The following is a 16,782-nucleotide window of genomic DNA, read 5'->3' as shown; positions in this document are numbered from 1 at the left end:
TACATATTTGTTTAATATGTGCATTGAAGGACATATCCTGGTCAAAAATGACTCCAAGATTTCTCACAGTGTTACTGGAGGCCAAAGTAATGCCATCCAGAGTAAGTATCTGGTTAGACACCGTGTTTCTAAGATTTGTGGGGCCGAGAACAAGAATTTCAGTTTTATCTGAATTTAGAAGCAGGAAATTAGAGGTCATCCAGGCCTTAATATCTTTAAGACATTCCTGCAGTTTAACTAATTGATGTGTGTCATCTGGCTTCATTGATAGGTAAAGCTGAGTATCATCTACATAACAATGAAAATTGATGCAGTGCTTTCTAATAATACTGCCTAAGGGAAGCATGTATAATGTAAATAAAATTGGTCCTAGCACAGAACCCTGTGGAACTCCATAATTAACCTTACTGTCTGAAGAAGACTCCCCATTTACATGAACAAATTGGAGTCTATGAGATAAATATGATTCAAACCACTGCAGTGCAGTACCTTTAATACCTATAGCAAGCTCTAATCTCTGTAATAAAATGTTATGGTCAACAGTATCAAAAGCTGCACTGAGGTCCAACAGGACAAGAACAGAGATGAGTCCACTGTCAGAGGCTCTAAGAAGATCATTTGTAACCTTCACTAATGCTGTTTCTGTACTGTGATGAATTCTGAAACCTGACTGAAACTCTTCAAATAAACCGTTCCTCTGCAGATGATCAGTTAGCTGTTTTACAACTACTCTTTCAAGAATCTTTGAGAGAAAAGGAAGGTTGGAGATTGGCCTATAATTAGCTAAGACAGCTGGGTCAAGTGATGGCTTTTTAAGCAGAGGTTTAATTACAGCCACCTTGAAGGTCTGTGGTACATAGCCAACTAATAAAGACTGATTGATCATTTTTAAGATTGAAGCATCAATAATTGGAAAGACTTCTTTGAACAGTCTAGTAGGAATGGGATCTAACAAACATGTTGCTGGTTTGGAGGAAGTAACTATTGAAGTTAACTCTGAAAGATCAACTGGAGCAAAAGAGTCTAAACAAATACCAGCAGTGCTGAAAGCAGCCGAACATGAAGAATAATCTTTGAGATGGTTATGAATAATTTTTTCTCGAATGTCTAAAATTTTATTTGTAAAGAAATCCATGAAGTCACTACTAGTTAACGTGAAAGGAATACTCGGCTCTACAGAGCTCTGACTCTTTGTCAGCCTGGCTACAGTGCTGAAAACAAACCTGGGGTTGTTCTTATTTTCTTCAATTAATGATGAATAGTAAGATGTCCTAGCTTTACGGAGGGCTTTTTTATAGAGCAACAAACTCTTTTTCCAGGCTAAATGAGCATCTTCTAATTTAGTGAGACGCCATTCCCTCTCCAGCTTTCGGGTTATCTGCTTTAAGCTGTGCGTTTGTGAATTATACCACGGAGTCAGGCACTTCTGATTTGAAGCTTTCCTTTTCAGAGGAGCCACAGTATCCAAAGTTATACGCAGTGAGGATGTAAAACTATTGACGAGATAATCAACCTCACTGGGAGCAGAGTTTAGGTAGCTGCTCTGCACTGTGTTGGCACATGGCACTGAAGAGCATAACAATGAAGGAATTAGATCCTTAAACTTAGTTACAGCACTTTCAGAAAGACTTCTACTGTAATAAAACCTATTCCCCACTGCTGTGTAATCCATTAAAGTAAATGTAAATGTTACTAAGAAATGATCAGACAGGAGGGGGCTTTCAGGGAATACTGTTAAGTCTTCAGTTTCTATGCCATATGTTAGGACAAGATCCAGAGTATGATTAAAGTGGTGGGTGGGCACCTTTACATTTTGAGAGAAGCCAATTGAATCTAACAATAGATTAAATGCAGTGTTGAGGCTGTCATTCTCAGCATCTACATGGATGTTGAAATCACCCACTATAATTATTTTATCTGAACTGAGCACTAAATCAGATAAAAAGTCTGAGAAATCAGACAGAAACTCTGAGTAAGGACCAGGTGGACGATAGATAATAACAAATAAAACATGTTTTTGATTTTCCCAATTAGGATGGACAAGACTAAGAGTCAGGCTTTCAAAAGAATGAAAACTTTGTCTGGGTCTCTGATTAATTAATAAGCTGGAATTGAAGATTGCAGCTAATCCTCCTCCTCGACCTGTACTTCGAGCATTCTGACAGTTACTGTGACTCGGGGGTGTTGATTCATTTAAACTAACATATTCATCCTGCTGTAACCAGGTTTCTGTAAGGCAGAATAAATCAATACGTTGATCAATTATTAAATCATTTACTAATAGGGACTTGGAAGAGAGAGACCTAATGTTTAACAATCCACATTTAATTGTTTTATTCTTTGGTGCAGTTGATGAAGCTGTATTATTTATTGTTTTTGAATTTTTATGCTTAAATAGTTTTTTGCTGATTTTAGCTTTGGTTTTTGGTGGTCTGGGAGCAGGCACCGACTCTATGGGGATGGGGTTTTGGGGGGATGGCAGGAGGAGAGAAGCTGCAGAGAGGCGTGTAAGACTGCAACTCTGCTTCCTGGTCTCAACCCTGGGTAGTCAGTTTTTAGGAGGGTTAATAAATTTGGCCAGATTTCTAGAAATGAGAGCTGCTCCATCCAAAGTGGGATGGATGCCGTCTCTCCTAACAAGACCAGGTTTTCCCCAGAAACTTTGCCAATTATCTATGAAGCCCACGTCGTTTTTTGGACACCACTCAGACAGCCAGCGATTCAAGGAGAACATGCGGCTAAACATGTCGCTCCTGGTCTGATTGGGGAGGGGCCCAGAGAAAACTACAGAGTCCGACATCGTTCTTGCAAAGTTACACACCGAGTCAATATTAATTTTAGTGACCTCCGATTGGCGTAACCGGGTGTCATTACTGCCGACGTGAATAACGATCTTACCAAATCTACGATTAGCCTTAGCCAGCAGTTTCAAATTTCCATGAATGTCGCCTGCTCTGGCCCCTGGAAGACATTTGACTATGGTCGCCGGTGTCTCTAGCTTCACGTTTCTCAACGTTTCTCAACCAGCAGAGAATATTATGAAACCCCCGAAGAGACAACGCTAAGAATGGATGGAGAATCCAGATTAAACACAAGAAGATTGAATGTGAATCAATTCAAGCTTCCCTATGAAAAATATAATTCATTTGTGTGTTTTATGTGTGGATGGTTACTTTTTAAGCCACTGTCTTAAGGTGTTAAATGGATGGATGGAGTCACATGACTTTTTTTCTACAGAGTAGAGATCCGTTAGGTACCAGTCCTTCTCTATCTGTATATGAGACCCACTGATATCACAGCACACTGTCAAGAACTTCAACATAACACTCAAAAACTGGACGTGGGAACTTTTGAAGTCAACAGGACTTCCCGAGTCTTTCAACTTTCCCTGAGTTGCAGCCCGGTGTGTTCAGCAGATTCATAATAGAAAGACACCCACACACACTCTCTGTCGTGCATTTGTCCACGAGCCCAGCTCTGACTTCAAATAAAGCTGCAGTGCTTGATGAGCAGCTGCTGGCCGCTCTCTACTAAGCTTCAGCACCACATCGAGATTAGAAAACAAGCAGTGAAGACTGGCTGTATAACCCTGAATCTTATCTAAAAAATCTCAGTGGGTCAGAAGTGCACAGATAGTACCCTCCAGATTTCCTGCTTGATTCCAAACCAGCCCACACACTCCTCAGCTAACAAGTCCCGAACACGCCCTGCGCAGAGCCTTACCTGCGCCACTCATCACCTTCCTCATTTGAAGTTCACCCCATGTTATTTATCACTGCAGATGCTCTCATTGATGATATTATTGACACTGTTGCTCACGCTTTGCTGGTCTTTACAACTTATTACTCCTCAGCACCTTCAGACTTGCACTATTGACATCTCGGAAACTCAGTTGGAGTGTCTGAGCTTTGTATTATTTCAAGCATTATCTTATTAGACTCCAGTTCAGCGGATAACTCGTTGTATAGCTGACTACAGCATTTACTCCATTCTCGCTACACTAGTTCAAAGGAGTTATGGCCATCTTTACTGCCAGTTATGAAACCAATCTCTCTACAGAGACTCCAATTACAACAGGACAACAATCAAAAGTGCCCATACCACCAGAAAGTTTCAAAGAAGTACTGTAGACTCTCCAAGGTACTGTCAGATGGACTCATGTACATCATTCATCAACAGTATTGTCATTCCAAATGTGTTCTTTTGGCATAATTTTAAGCTTGCTGTTGCTTAGCCGTGTCAGTTTTGAATAAAGTCAATAACAATGTGCTAATCATACTGCAGTCCATGTTTAGGATTAGCAGCTTGCTTTATTTGTACAGACAGTGACTATTTCAATCATTTGTCTTTTAACTATTTTGACTTTTCTACTTTGCTAGATTATCTGCAGCATTTGATTCACACGTTAGTGTTTGCTGGCATCATTTCCTGTGGAATCTGCCCATGTTGCAGGTCATTTGCATCATTTGATAAAAAGAAGACCTCCAACTGTGTTTGTTTGTTCCAACTTGCTGAAAAGACTCATGTAAATGTTCCTGGCATCATACAGGAGTGATTACACCTAAAGATGCCTTCACTGCTTTGGAATTCGAGCCTTGTGTGCGACAATTTTAAGCCTCGCTTGCAATTGCTGTTTGATGTCAGCAGAAAAACCCCACTACAACTACTTTTATATTTTACGTATTCATGTCCACTAGAGGTCTCTTACTTTTAAAACTGAATAACAGTTTGCAGAAACAACCCGTGGAGTAGGTTTCCATAGGAGGAGTGGTCCAGATAATAAAGCTCACCAATTAAAAGAAATGGGAAAGGAAATGGGAACTTCTAAAAGCAGAGAAGTCAAAGCAGTTATAAAGGAACTCAGTAGTTAACAGGGAACTCAGTGCCTCAGTAAACCCGCGTAATTTCTGTTTTTATTGTGCAAACACCAGTAAAAGCAGAAATTGACTTTCAGCACTTGCAATCCCATGATAGGAAAGATGAAACCGCAAAAAAAGCGATGATCTGGATCCCATTTGGTTTCATCTTTTCATTATGCCACCATTAAACCACTTTCAACTTAAAAACTTTACCGGTAACTAAATAAAAGAGAAATGAAGAGGGGTCAGAGCATTAGATTTTACAGGAGCCAAAAAAAAAAAAACAACGGTGCCTGATCCTCTACATCAGGAATCCCCGCAAAAGTGAGTTGTGCAGATTCTTATTTTAACTTGCTGAACTGCAGTGATACGACAGGGATGCTGTCTGTCACACGCTTCAGACTTTAGTCATGAAGGATGTCTCTGAAGAAATGTTACATGCATGGTTTGTTGGCTTTGCATGTGATGGCGCAGCTGCTCTAACAGGCCGATAGAGAGGAGCAGTCACACAAATATTAATGTAAATGCTGCATTTATGTTTTTAAGCTCTGAACATGAGCAAAGCTCATAAACAACACACTGATAGAAGTAGAGGTTTCAGAGTGTATAGGACTTATTTTTGTGGGGAAAATGTTTTTGTTTTTGTCACAAATTGCAACCTGCATATAAAGTTCAGTTTACTTGATGATCTTAATGATGTCGTGAGTTAACATAGTTTATGTGGTGGATCTAAACAAAACAAAAACAAAGCAAAGCAAAAATCTTTTTTTATAGGAAGGTTAGGATTCAGGTTTCTTTCTGCCTCGCTAGAATCGAGCAACTGGATCTTTCTCTTGGTAGCTGCTCCACCTCATGGAAGGGAGATACTACACTGCTGGATTAACCCTTCGATAAGGTAAATTAAATGTTGGTACTATATACACCTGTATATCTTACTAGCTATACTCCCATTTCCTGTCAGGGCCATTTTGTTGTACTATGTGTAAATTTTAGCACCAAAATGCACGTCTATGGTACCGCTTTGCATTTTTGATGTTGCTCTGCTAATTTGTCAGTTCTAATATCATCATAAAGAGTAGCAACCTACAGCATCAGTAACATACATACATCAGACAGACTGTAAAGTCCTGTGTGAATTGCTTCCAGAGATTCTGTATGCTGTCTGTGCAGGCAGGCAGTCAGTCCTCCAGCGCTGTGTGATTAGTGACTCAGCAAAAGTCAAACCCCCTCCTTCTCCTCCTCATGTGTGCCCTCTATCTAAATCCCAGACAGTGGGCTGGCACACTGACAGCTTTAACACAAAAATGGCATGGCTGTGGCCAATGAATGACACTCTGCGGGTGCTATGGTTTAGCTAGCACCCTGCATAAAACAGTAGGACTAAATTTGGAAAAAAACAAACTAAACAAAACAAAAAACAAACAAAAAACCAGTTGTACCATGAATTTCATGGGAGTGAGCTTCTAAATTAGATGGGGGGGGGCAAAGGCAAAGGCAACTTGCTACACATTGTACAAAAGGCACTGATGTAAGTGAATAAGACAAAATCAAAGACATACTGTGGTTGAAAGGGTGGCTGGGCGGCTGTTGTAGGTGTACCTACAGTAAATGGTAAAAAGAAGTCGCCTTTTCTCATTCAGACTATATATATATATATATATATATATATATATATATATATATATATATATATATATATATATTTAGGAATGCACATGACATAAAGAGTTATTATCCTGTTCATTATTATTTTAAAGGTGAAATTACTTATTGCTCAATGAGTCACTCTGGGTTGAGATCCTTGAAAAAAAAAAAAAAAAAAAAAAGAAAGAAGAGTAACTTTTTTTTTTAGACAGGCTTTATTGTTAATTTCTGAGAAATGCAAAGGCATTTTTCTGTTCAACAGCTTTAAACCAGTTTCTTGAAACCTTTGTATTGATTTGTATTCATCCATTCAGGACTTTCAATTCACTATTGCACAAAATGATATACAGTACCAAAAAGAAGACGCGTAACCCTCAACCACAAAGACACACCCACACCACACGTTCCCTCTTCAGGCATGAACTGGCAAAATTGATACTGTCACTATAGCGATCAAAACCTTTGATTGAAGTAGTTAAAGGTCTTGAAAAACAACAATATGCACCAAAGGAAATACTCACAGGTAGGCAGCCTTCCCCTCCTCGATTTCTTTGCCCTTGCCGCTGGTGGCTGTTTTCTTGCTGCACAGCGTGCGCGTGATGCACATGAGCAGGCCGCAGTGACGCAGGAAGAAGCAGCTGACGTCCACCAGCACGAGGAGCAGCAGCAGCGCTCCCAGGCCGAGACCCACCACCGCCCCCAGCCCCAGGCCGCTGAACAGGGATTCTGCTAAGGCAGTGAAACACACACGCAGACACACGACACACAGCAAGGACAAAACCACTGTTAGCAAATTTGGTTTGCTCACTTGTTCTCTAAGATACATTTAGAGGTTAGGGTCAGATTGAGTGTGGAGCTGGAGGGGATTCATTGTTTCGCTAATTGTCTTCAAGCGTGATGCCTGCAGAGTCGAGGCTGGAGGTCAGAAAACTCACCAGAAAACTATAAAGCTGTACCAAACTTTAACTCCAAGGTCAGTGAATTCCTCCAGAGCCAGTTGGATAGTTTCCAACACATAGATAAGTCCTAATCCACAATTCCTCAACTCCGCACAATCCTCAGTGTGAGGTGGAATTATCTTGATTATTAGCGTGAATCCACCAAGTCTCGCCCAAAACAAATCGATTCCTGCCTTATAAGTTTCTTCTACATATGGTGAAAGTTTCAAAGATTTAAATAAATGAGGAATAAGAACTCTATAGTGCAAAAGTCTTTAGCTGTTATTTGTTATTAATAACAGAAGATCTGTGGCTTCGTCACATTTAAAATATGATAAACTTTTCAGAAAACTGAGCATTTAATTAGCTAAGAGTACAGAAAAAAACAATTTCTCTCTGCTGTATTTGCCCTCAGGCCTTGCATCTACCTTCTGTATCATGTACCAAATGTCAATGTCACACAGGTGCAGAGGTTAGTGCACACTTTCAGCTCTACACTGTAGCCCAAGGTTGCATTAAGCATCAACATAGTGATGCTTTGGCCTCTCTGTCCACTGGGTGCCTCTTATTTTGTAGCTCGCAGCACTAAACAGAATCATGTGGGAACCAAATTAAGGATTTTCAGCTTGAAGTTGAAATGTTCTCTCTCAGAGTGGTCAGCACTGTGCTCTTCAAAACACACTGAGCCTCTCAGCTCAGTTGGGAACAAGCAGTGAGTCCAGCTTCCATTTGAAAGTAATACAAAAATGAAGGTAGTGCGGTAAAGAGAGGCTCCCAGTGGGCTCCTCTGAATAGAGCTGCGCCCTTAAGTGATCCTGGGGTTGAGCAAACTGAACATCCACTGTAGGATCAGTGCTGACAGCTGGAGGTCAGACCTTGCCAGAAGTAAACAGCAATGGAAGAGTGAGAGTGAATGAACTTTTCTACTTAGGTATGCTGTCATATGCATGTTCAGTAGCCTGTAAGTAAGAAAGGGAGCTCAGATAATAATATGAAGGTGTAAGCACTCAGAGGCATCAGAGTGGTGTAGTCTGGCACCTCCAATTTCAAAATAAATAAATAAGCGAGCAAGGAGAGAATGCTGCGGGAGGTTTTGCTCGACTTTCTGCATCCTGAAAAACCATAACGTAAACGTGAACCGAATGCCGCCTTCCACCCCTATGTTATATGTTTGATAGAAAGATGAATTTACATGCATGCACCATTTGACTTCTCAAGGAAAACCAAGGGGATGGTTTGATAGCTCATTCTGGATGTTATCCAACTGAATCTTCACTAAACTGTGTGAGAATCTATGCACTGTTTGAAAGCACAAAGCCCCAGGGTTATCAGTGTAAACAATTTCAAGGTCCAAATATCACTCCTACCACAGTTTATCTTTGGTAACAAGAATAATAATAATAATAAAAAAAAAAAGGTCAAAACCTGTGAGGCAGAAACTGAGTTATCCTGAGTTTTAATCTCTTATCACAGTCTTCAGGCAATACAACTCAGTAGTGTCTTTCATTTCTTTCCCTAATGTATTTATCCACTTCTTGAATAATTAATGACATAGCAACCATTCAGTAATACTCTCCTGTAGTGCTATGACACTTGTTTTTTTTTAACCAATGCATACCCATGCTATAGTACTGACTAGTCTGGATATTAGCCTTTTTGAACCTGGTTGCTAGGCAACATGATGATGTAATTTCAAAATTGGTCACTAAGCAACGCGATGATGTCAAAATATGCAAACCGCATAATTCAAGTTTTGCGGATATAAATCGGACATGGTCGTGTAATTAAAATGACATTGTGCTTTTATAAGGTGTCCAAGGTGCATAAATGCTACAAAATGGGACACTGTAACCAGTTTGTAGGTGATTGCTAGGCAGCACAATGACAATATGATATGCAATATGAATAAGAACCATCAGTGGCCTAAGCTGTCCCTGTGTGCCAACTTTAGTTGCTAAACTCCTGATTGTGCAGGAGGAGCTCGCAGACAGAGATTTTGTGTATTATAGTAAGATATGTGAGCAGTTATTAAAACACTGCGCTGACCACTGCGTTGAGCAAAATAGCCCAGTGTTTCAGTTGTGCTGGCCACTGTGCTCTATCTGTACCATTTCAGATAGAGCTCATAGCCTTTATATGTACTACATGTGACCACTCCCTGTCATTCTGTGTTTCTATTGGCTGCACAAATGTACTGTATGTCACACTGCACCGCACATACCAGTGCTAACCGGTGTGCTTGGTCTGTCCCGCACTTTGCAGCAATAAAGTGTTCATGCGTGATGCAAGCTATAGAAAAGAATTGTTTTCAGAGAGCATTGGTGCTGTTGTTGCATTGTATGTGAATGCAATGTGCTGCTGCACGTATATTGCCTTTATAATACTGTATCTCTGCAGTTAGCTTATGTTCATTAACTTCACTAACTCTCCAAAAATCTCTCTGATGCTTCATTTTCACCTTTGTTTCTGTTTAAAGTACATTTTGCTTTTATCTTTAGAAATGTCTGCACCAAAACAGAACTATACCATCTTTAAGATGTCAGTTAGCGAACTACCTTACTTCAAACTCCCCTCAACTTTGTACTGTATAGTAAATACATTTTTTTCTCTTCATGGACGAAAGCATTCTAAGGCTTGGTTGAGCAGTCAGTGCAATGCTAAATACACTCAATGACCCAATAACTTGTAGAACTGCTTTTAGCAGCAGTAACTTAAAATAACTGCTTTCTGTATGACTATGAGTCTATCACACTGTTGTAGAGGAATTTTGGCCATTGATTAAGTTCATTGAGGTTTACGAGCATTAATTTATACACAGCTCTCTTATAGTCCCACCACAGCATTTCAATCAGGTTGAGATCTGGACTTCAACTGGGTCATTGCAACACTTTGATTCTTTTCTTTGTCAGTCATTCTTTTGTAGATTTGCTGCTCATCATTGTCCTGTGGGATGACCCAGTTTTAGCCAAGCTTTAACTGTTGAACAGCTGGCCTCACATTTGACTTTACAATACTTTGGTATACAGAGGAGTTCATGGTCCACTCAGTGACCACAAAGCACCCAGATCCTGTGGCTGCAGACCAAGCCCGAATCATCACCCTTCCACTACCGTGCTTGACAGTTGGTTGTGGTGCTGATACGGCGTGTTTGGATTTCTCCAAATGTGGTGCTGTGCATTATGGACAAACATCTCCACTTTGGTCTGATCTGTCCAAAGGACTTTCTTCCAGGAGTCTGGAAACCTAAGCTATGCAATGTTCTTTTTAAAGAAAAGAGTCCTTCTACTGGCAACCCTTCCAAACAAGTCGTACTTGTTCAGTCTTTTTCTAATTGTACTGCCATGAACTTTAACATCGAACATGCTGAAAACTTTCTTTGTCACATGACTTTAATACCTGCGAGAAAGTGTTGAAAGAACATGGTCAGTTTTTAACTTTCAGCTTTAGTGCTTGTTTGCTTTTGGCAACAAAGAAGCACTTGGACCCAGAAATGGTAGCTGCTTCATACATAACAAACAGATGGGGAAATCCATGTGCTTTTTTTACAGGCTTAACTTCATGTGTAAAATCAGTGGATTAGCTCATACTCTTGCAAGAGTATGTTCTACCACTGTATAAAGGAGTCCATTTGGAAAGAGGCATGCATTTAGGTTCTCCAATCCTGCATACTCAACTTATGACACACTAAGATTTGAGGCTTTAAATCTTTACATATTTGAGGATGTAGGAATCCTTATACTAGTGCCTCATTTTTTTGTGTTTCAGTCCCTTCTGTTTAAATCCGAGAGCGAACACTTCAACCTCATAGTCACTGTTTCAAATCCAGTGCAGTGAAGTATAGAGCCAAAACAAGAAGAAATGTGTGAACTCCCAAATACTCCTGCACCACACAGTGTCACGACCCAAATGACTCTCATGTCAGTGACTTTGTTCTTGACTTAGAGCTGAGACTGCAGACAGCGGATCCTGGCAGGGAATCAAAGCACAGAGAGACAGAGAAAGAGAACCTTGTGGCAAAAGGAGCTCTAATTAAAACTTTGCATTTTCGTGGAAACAGGGGGATTTGGGATTTGAAACTTGTCGACTGAATCAATATTTTTTCTGTGCCATAGGCTACGGGTTTGTATCTCACCTTTTGAAAGTCTGTCTAGGTTCCACTGGCTGCTAAAGCCACGGATTCAGAAATGGTAAACAACACCTCTACAGCTCCCCAGAAGCATCCGCATATTCCAGAAAAGATAGAAAATATCAGCGCATTCTTTAAGCCATACTTAACTGTTTGTCATCATCACACTGCTGTAGTTTTAGGCTTTCAAAGCAGTGTCAGAAGAGATATTATTCCATATTGTTATGTGTCCCTGCTCCTGCCTGGTCTGTGTCTTTAAGTTTTAGGTGCTCTCTCTTGATGATGGACAATATACATTACATAGTGTTTATGTAATTATGTAACCCGAGACACCTCTGAACTATATGATCTTCCCAGTTTTTAAGACTTTTATTTTGCCTTTTGTTAATAAATGTTGCCCATCAGAATCTAAACCTGTGCTGTGGCATTTTGAGCCAGCTTTAACAATATAAAAACCCGTTGTGTTACGCATTTACAACAATAGCAGTTGTTTCATTGGTTAAGGTTTGCATCCAATTATACCATCAACATCTTTTCACAAAATAAATAGAAGTTAAAGGTAAAATAAAGTTTCAAAAGTTAAAATGCACACATTTGCTCCTAAATTAAAAAAAAAGCACACAATTTTTTTTTTTTTTTTTTGAAGGATTGCCCAAGGGATCTGAAAGTGTCCGGATAAAGATTTTATTAAACTGTCATTCTTTTAGAGGGGATGCCAGCAAAAACTCTTGAGCCTAAAAGACTGAAATCCATAAATATCAGACTTCCATCCGATAAGGAGTATTACTCTAAAGTGCTTAGCAGCAGCTTGACAGTTTGAGGTTGGATTGATATGTTACATGCTTGTTTACTTGTAGCCATTTTATTCGATTTATTCCCAGGTTCTGAAGTGATTTAGAAAAAGAACAGAGTCTGAGCAGTGGAAAAATACACACACAAACACACACACACGCACACACACATGCACATGCAACAGAGCTGTTTCTGGATGAAGGTACACCTCAGAATATTTTCATCAGTACTGACATATCAGCTCTTCTTGTCAGTGTTAAGAGGCTTTAGTGTCCGGCATAGTTGACACCTCTATGGTGGTCCTACATGTACAGTGCAAAACAAATTTCATTTCCACACAAGAAAAGGTGCATGTTTCATGACTTAATCATAACTTTGTCACTATGTTAGTTAGACTGAATCATAATAAATTTAACAATGCAAGCTCATGATTTACATTTCGCATCCAGCCACAGCCCAGTCTCTCCATATGAGGAAACCTGTCTGCCTAAAGGCGTCTCATGGACAAAGCAATGATGATGCTGATATTAAAGTTAAAGCAAAAAGAAGGAGTAACAGACCAGAGGAAAAAAAAGGCTGAGGCCAAGGACCAGGAAGATAATCAGCCCTGTTGCTGTAAGAATATCTACAAGTGGGATTAATGAAAGCAGTAACGTCCAGAAAGCAGGAAAGGGGGGATCAGTTTAATAAATGTTACCAGTTAATTTAGAGATTTAAATGTGGTTTTCTAACAAAGCCATTGCAGTGAATGTGATTTTAATATGCTAATCTTTTAGTTAAAAGATGTGTGCTTGCATTTTCTAAGACAGCCAGTGCATCATCACTTCTGCGTACAGATGGTCTGAGGCAGGCAGTTTGCAAAGTTTGAACAATTTCAGGTAAGAAAATACTGCTGAATTCTGGACTTGTGTGCAAAATCTGTGGTTAAAGCAGAGATTTGTGTGAGCTCCTTCTTTGTGAATGAGATTTGTTGCTGATGGATGAAATGTGGAATCTTTGAATGTATTACTTGGAATTGTTTCAGCTCCTAAATTGCCATAAAAACAAAGAAGCAATAAAAAAAAAAATGTACTCAGAGCACAACATGATCCACATTATGCAATAATGTGCAAGTCTGAAGTCACCCCTCATTTCTTATATGTATATATATTTTACTTCAAAGAAGCAGACTTTTACAGGACAATTTTTTAAAGTGCTCTCAAACAATAGTTTTCCAGGCTTCCTGAAGGTCTTTCAAAGTATTTCTCAGGACATTGGCTGCTTTTACACTCATTTTGAGTCCAGTCCTTGTTCCTGACCATTTTCAGAGGAAACATTTTTGTTTGTTAAGCCACTAACACTGACCTATGAATCATTCAAGCATACAAAGGGTCGTAACTCAAGGGATGAACCAGTTTTGTGTCTACACATAGCAGACAAGTTTAGCAAAGAACCAATTTTAAATGGTATCTTTGGTTGCTCTGTTACTAGCAGCCTGTGAAAAATATAATTTGTTCCCATTTCTGTACTTGACTCTGTGAAAAATGCCAAAGATAACACAGATTGACAGGCATAAAATAGTATTTTTCCACCAACAAGGTGATTCCCAAAGACCTATTAGCGTTTTGCAATGTGTCCTTTAAAAATGTAAGAAAAGTGGACAAGTGAAGGTCAAAAAAAAGGAAAAAAATCTATCTACAGCAGCAGATGAACAGTTTCTAAAAGTCATGCCCTTAAGCATTAAGAAAAAAAAAATTAGCAGAGACCTAAATCATGAGAAAGCTTGCCTAAGAGAGTTCACGCTATGTTGAAGAATAAAGGCGGCCATACCAAATATTAAGATGTGTTCAAAGGTTCAAACTGTTGTTAAAGGAATTTGATTCGCATCTATATGGTGTTTTTCCTTCTCTTCAAAGTACTTAAGACTTCAATTTACCCACTGACATATGGTTAGAAGTTTATTCAGTGCACTTAAAGCTTTTTTTTAAAATTTCAAATCCATCGTCATTGCTAATTTGGTGTCAGAGATGAACCTAAACCTACTTTCGGCTGCCCCCTTATTCACTCGTGTCACCACAGCGGGTAGCTCCACGTGTGATTTGGCAAATTTTATGCTTATTTTTTCTTATGTACTCTTCTTTCACTACAAGCTTTATAAGTGTAGTTTACAGCAGGTTAGGAGTTTCTATATCAGATAATCTTCACAACAGCCTTCACCTTCTTCAGGACTGCAGTGTGACATTTTATTTTTTTTTTTCACATCTGCGTTATTCTGTGAGCCCAAAACAAGATGCCTTCCTTTATGAAACAGCTCAGATCTCTGCATAAAGAACTAAAAATGACTTGACTTTAAATTTAATAAACAATAATGATGCACAGCAAGTCAAGTGTGTGTCCATGAGTCACTTGTTTTCTCAATAGCCACCAAGATACTTTCCAATAACCCGGTGATGGAAAGATAACATTATGAGAGAGAAACATGCGCACACTGTTCCTGTGTGAACCACTGAACAACTACTGTTTCCTGGAGTTTTATTTGTTGGTAATGTCCGGTTTTTATTGATGTGCAACAAACACTCGTGGTCACCTAGAGTTGCCTCAGCTGATTTATAATGTCAGAGTAGAGAGAAGTAATGAGGTCATTTCTGTTGGAGGGTCTTTTAGGAAATAGAGGGCAATGCTGCCTTCCTCTTGCACTGAGTGATCACCTATACTCAAACTGATGCAACAGCAGCAGTGAAAACCATCCTCTGTAATAACCCACAGGTCAGAGTGATAAACTGCCTGCGGGGCTTTGAGGGCAGAAGTTGCACTATGCATGCAAATACCCATTTCCTAGCCAAGAAAGGGAATTTTCATTAGATTTCAAGCATTTATTTATTCAAAGGCATGCTTCATTCTCAAATGAAACAAAAAAGCTACCACGCTTTAAGTCTGTTACACACCAAGTTATCAAGGTGGATGACAAAATGTTTTTTTCAACACAAAACTGCCGCGTAGCCGCTGAGCTTTTTTGAACTTTCTAAGGTGGCAAAAAACTGGCAATGACTGCCCTTTTCACTAGAAGAAATACTTATCTGTGATAATGGCATCTCTTTTTGAAGATGTTTCCCGCAATTTAGATACCAAGAAAAGATATTTGAATGCTTCCATTTGTGCTTGCTTTTTGCATTTGGCAAGACAACTCAAATCTTTGCAACCAAAGCCCCTAAAATCAGTGTCTGTGCCTTCTGTTCAGTATGGTGTTATGTTAAGGGACATATGCCATACCATTCACAATGTATCCAGAGAAAGAAAGAGCATCTTCACTGCAGATAAAACTGATGTTCTTGTACTCGGCCCCACAAATATTAGAAACGTGGTGTCGAACCAGATACTTACTCTGGATGGCATTACTTTGGCCTCCAGTAACACTGTGAGAAATCTTGGAGTCATTTTTGACCAGGATATGTCCTTCAATGCACATTAAACAAATATGTAGGACCGCTTTGTTGCATTTGAGCAATATTTCTGAAATTAGAAACATCCTTTCTCAGACTGATGCTGAAAAGCTAATTCATGCATTTATTACTTCTAGGCTGGACTATTGTAATTTGTTATTACCAGGCTGTCCTAAAAGCTCCCTGAAAAGCCTTCAGCTGATCCAAAATGCTGCAGCTAGAGTACTGACAGGGACTAGAAAGAGAGCAGATTTCTCTCATATTGGCTTCTCTTCATTGGCTCCCTGTTAAATCTAGAATAGAATTTAAAATCCTTCTCCTCACATACAAGGTCTTGAATAATCAGGCACCATCTTATCTCAAAGACCTTATAGTCCCACATCACCCCAATAGAGCACTTTGCTCTCAGACTGCTGGCTTATTTGTGGTTCCTAGGATACTTAAGAGTAGAATGGGAGGCAGAGCCTTCAGCTTTCAGGCCCCTCTTCTGTGGAACCAGCTCTCAGTTTGGATTCGGGAGACAGACACCCTCTCTATTTTTAAGATTAGGCTTAAAACTTTCCTTTTTGATCAAGCTTATAGTTACGGCTGGATAAGGTGGCCCTGAACCAGCCCGTGGTTATGCTGCTATAGACCTAGGCTGCTGGGGGGTTCCCATGATGCACTGAGTGTTTCTTCTTATTCACCTCTATTTACTCTGTTTATACCCCAATCTGCATTTCATCATTTGTTTTCATTAATCTCTGGCTCTCTTCGACAGCATGTCTTTTGTCCTGTCTCTCCCCTCTGCACCAACTGGTCGCAGCTGATGACTTCCTGTTAAAAGGGAGTTTTTCCTTCCCACTGTCACCAAATGCTTGCTCATAGGGGGTTGTTTTGATAGTTGGGTTTTCTGTGTAATTATTGTAGGGTCTTTACCTTACCCATCCATATCATTGAATTCAGGTGTTCCAATCACTTCCAGTCCACAAGTGTATAAAATCAAGCACCTATGCAGACTGCTT

General features: G+C 39.6%; 1 protein-coding gene across 1 annotated transcript in view; it reads right to left on the bottom strand.

The window, feature by feature from the left end:
* Window positions 1-16,782, bottom strand: part of ncam2 (neural cell adhesion molecule 2) — a 488,348-nt gene that overhangs the window by 11,944 nt on the left and 459,622 nt on the right. The window contains exon 16 of the mRNA XM_030747061.1: window positions 7,025-7,232. Within this exon, the coding sequence (XP_030602921.1) occupies window positions 7,025-7,232 (208 nt within the window). The remainder of the gene's footprint in view (window positions 1-7,024; window positions 7,233-16,782) is intronic.

Source organism: Archocentrus centrarchus, chromosome 2 (assembly GCF_007364275.1).
Source record: "Archocentrus centrarchus isolate MPI-CPG fArcCen1 chromosome 2, fArcCen1, whole genome shotgun sequence".
NCBI lineage: Eukaryota > Metazoa > Chordata > Actinopteri > Cichliformes > Cichlidae > Archocentrus > Archocentrus centrarchus.
This window is presented reverse-complemented; position numbering and strand designations above follow the sequence as displayed.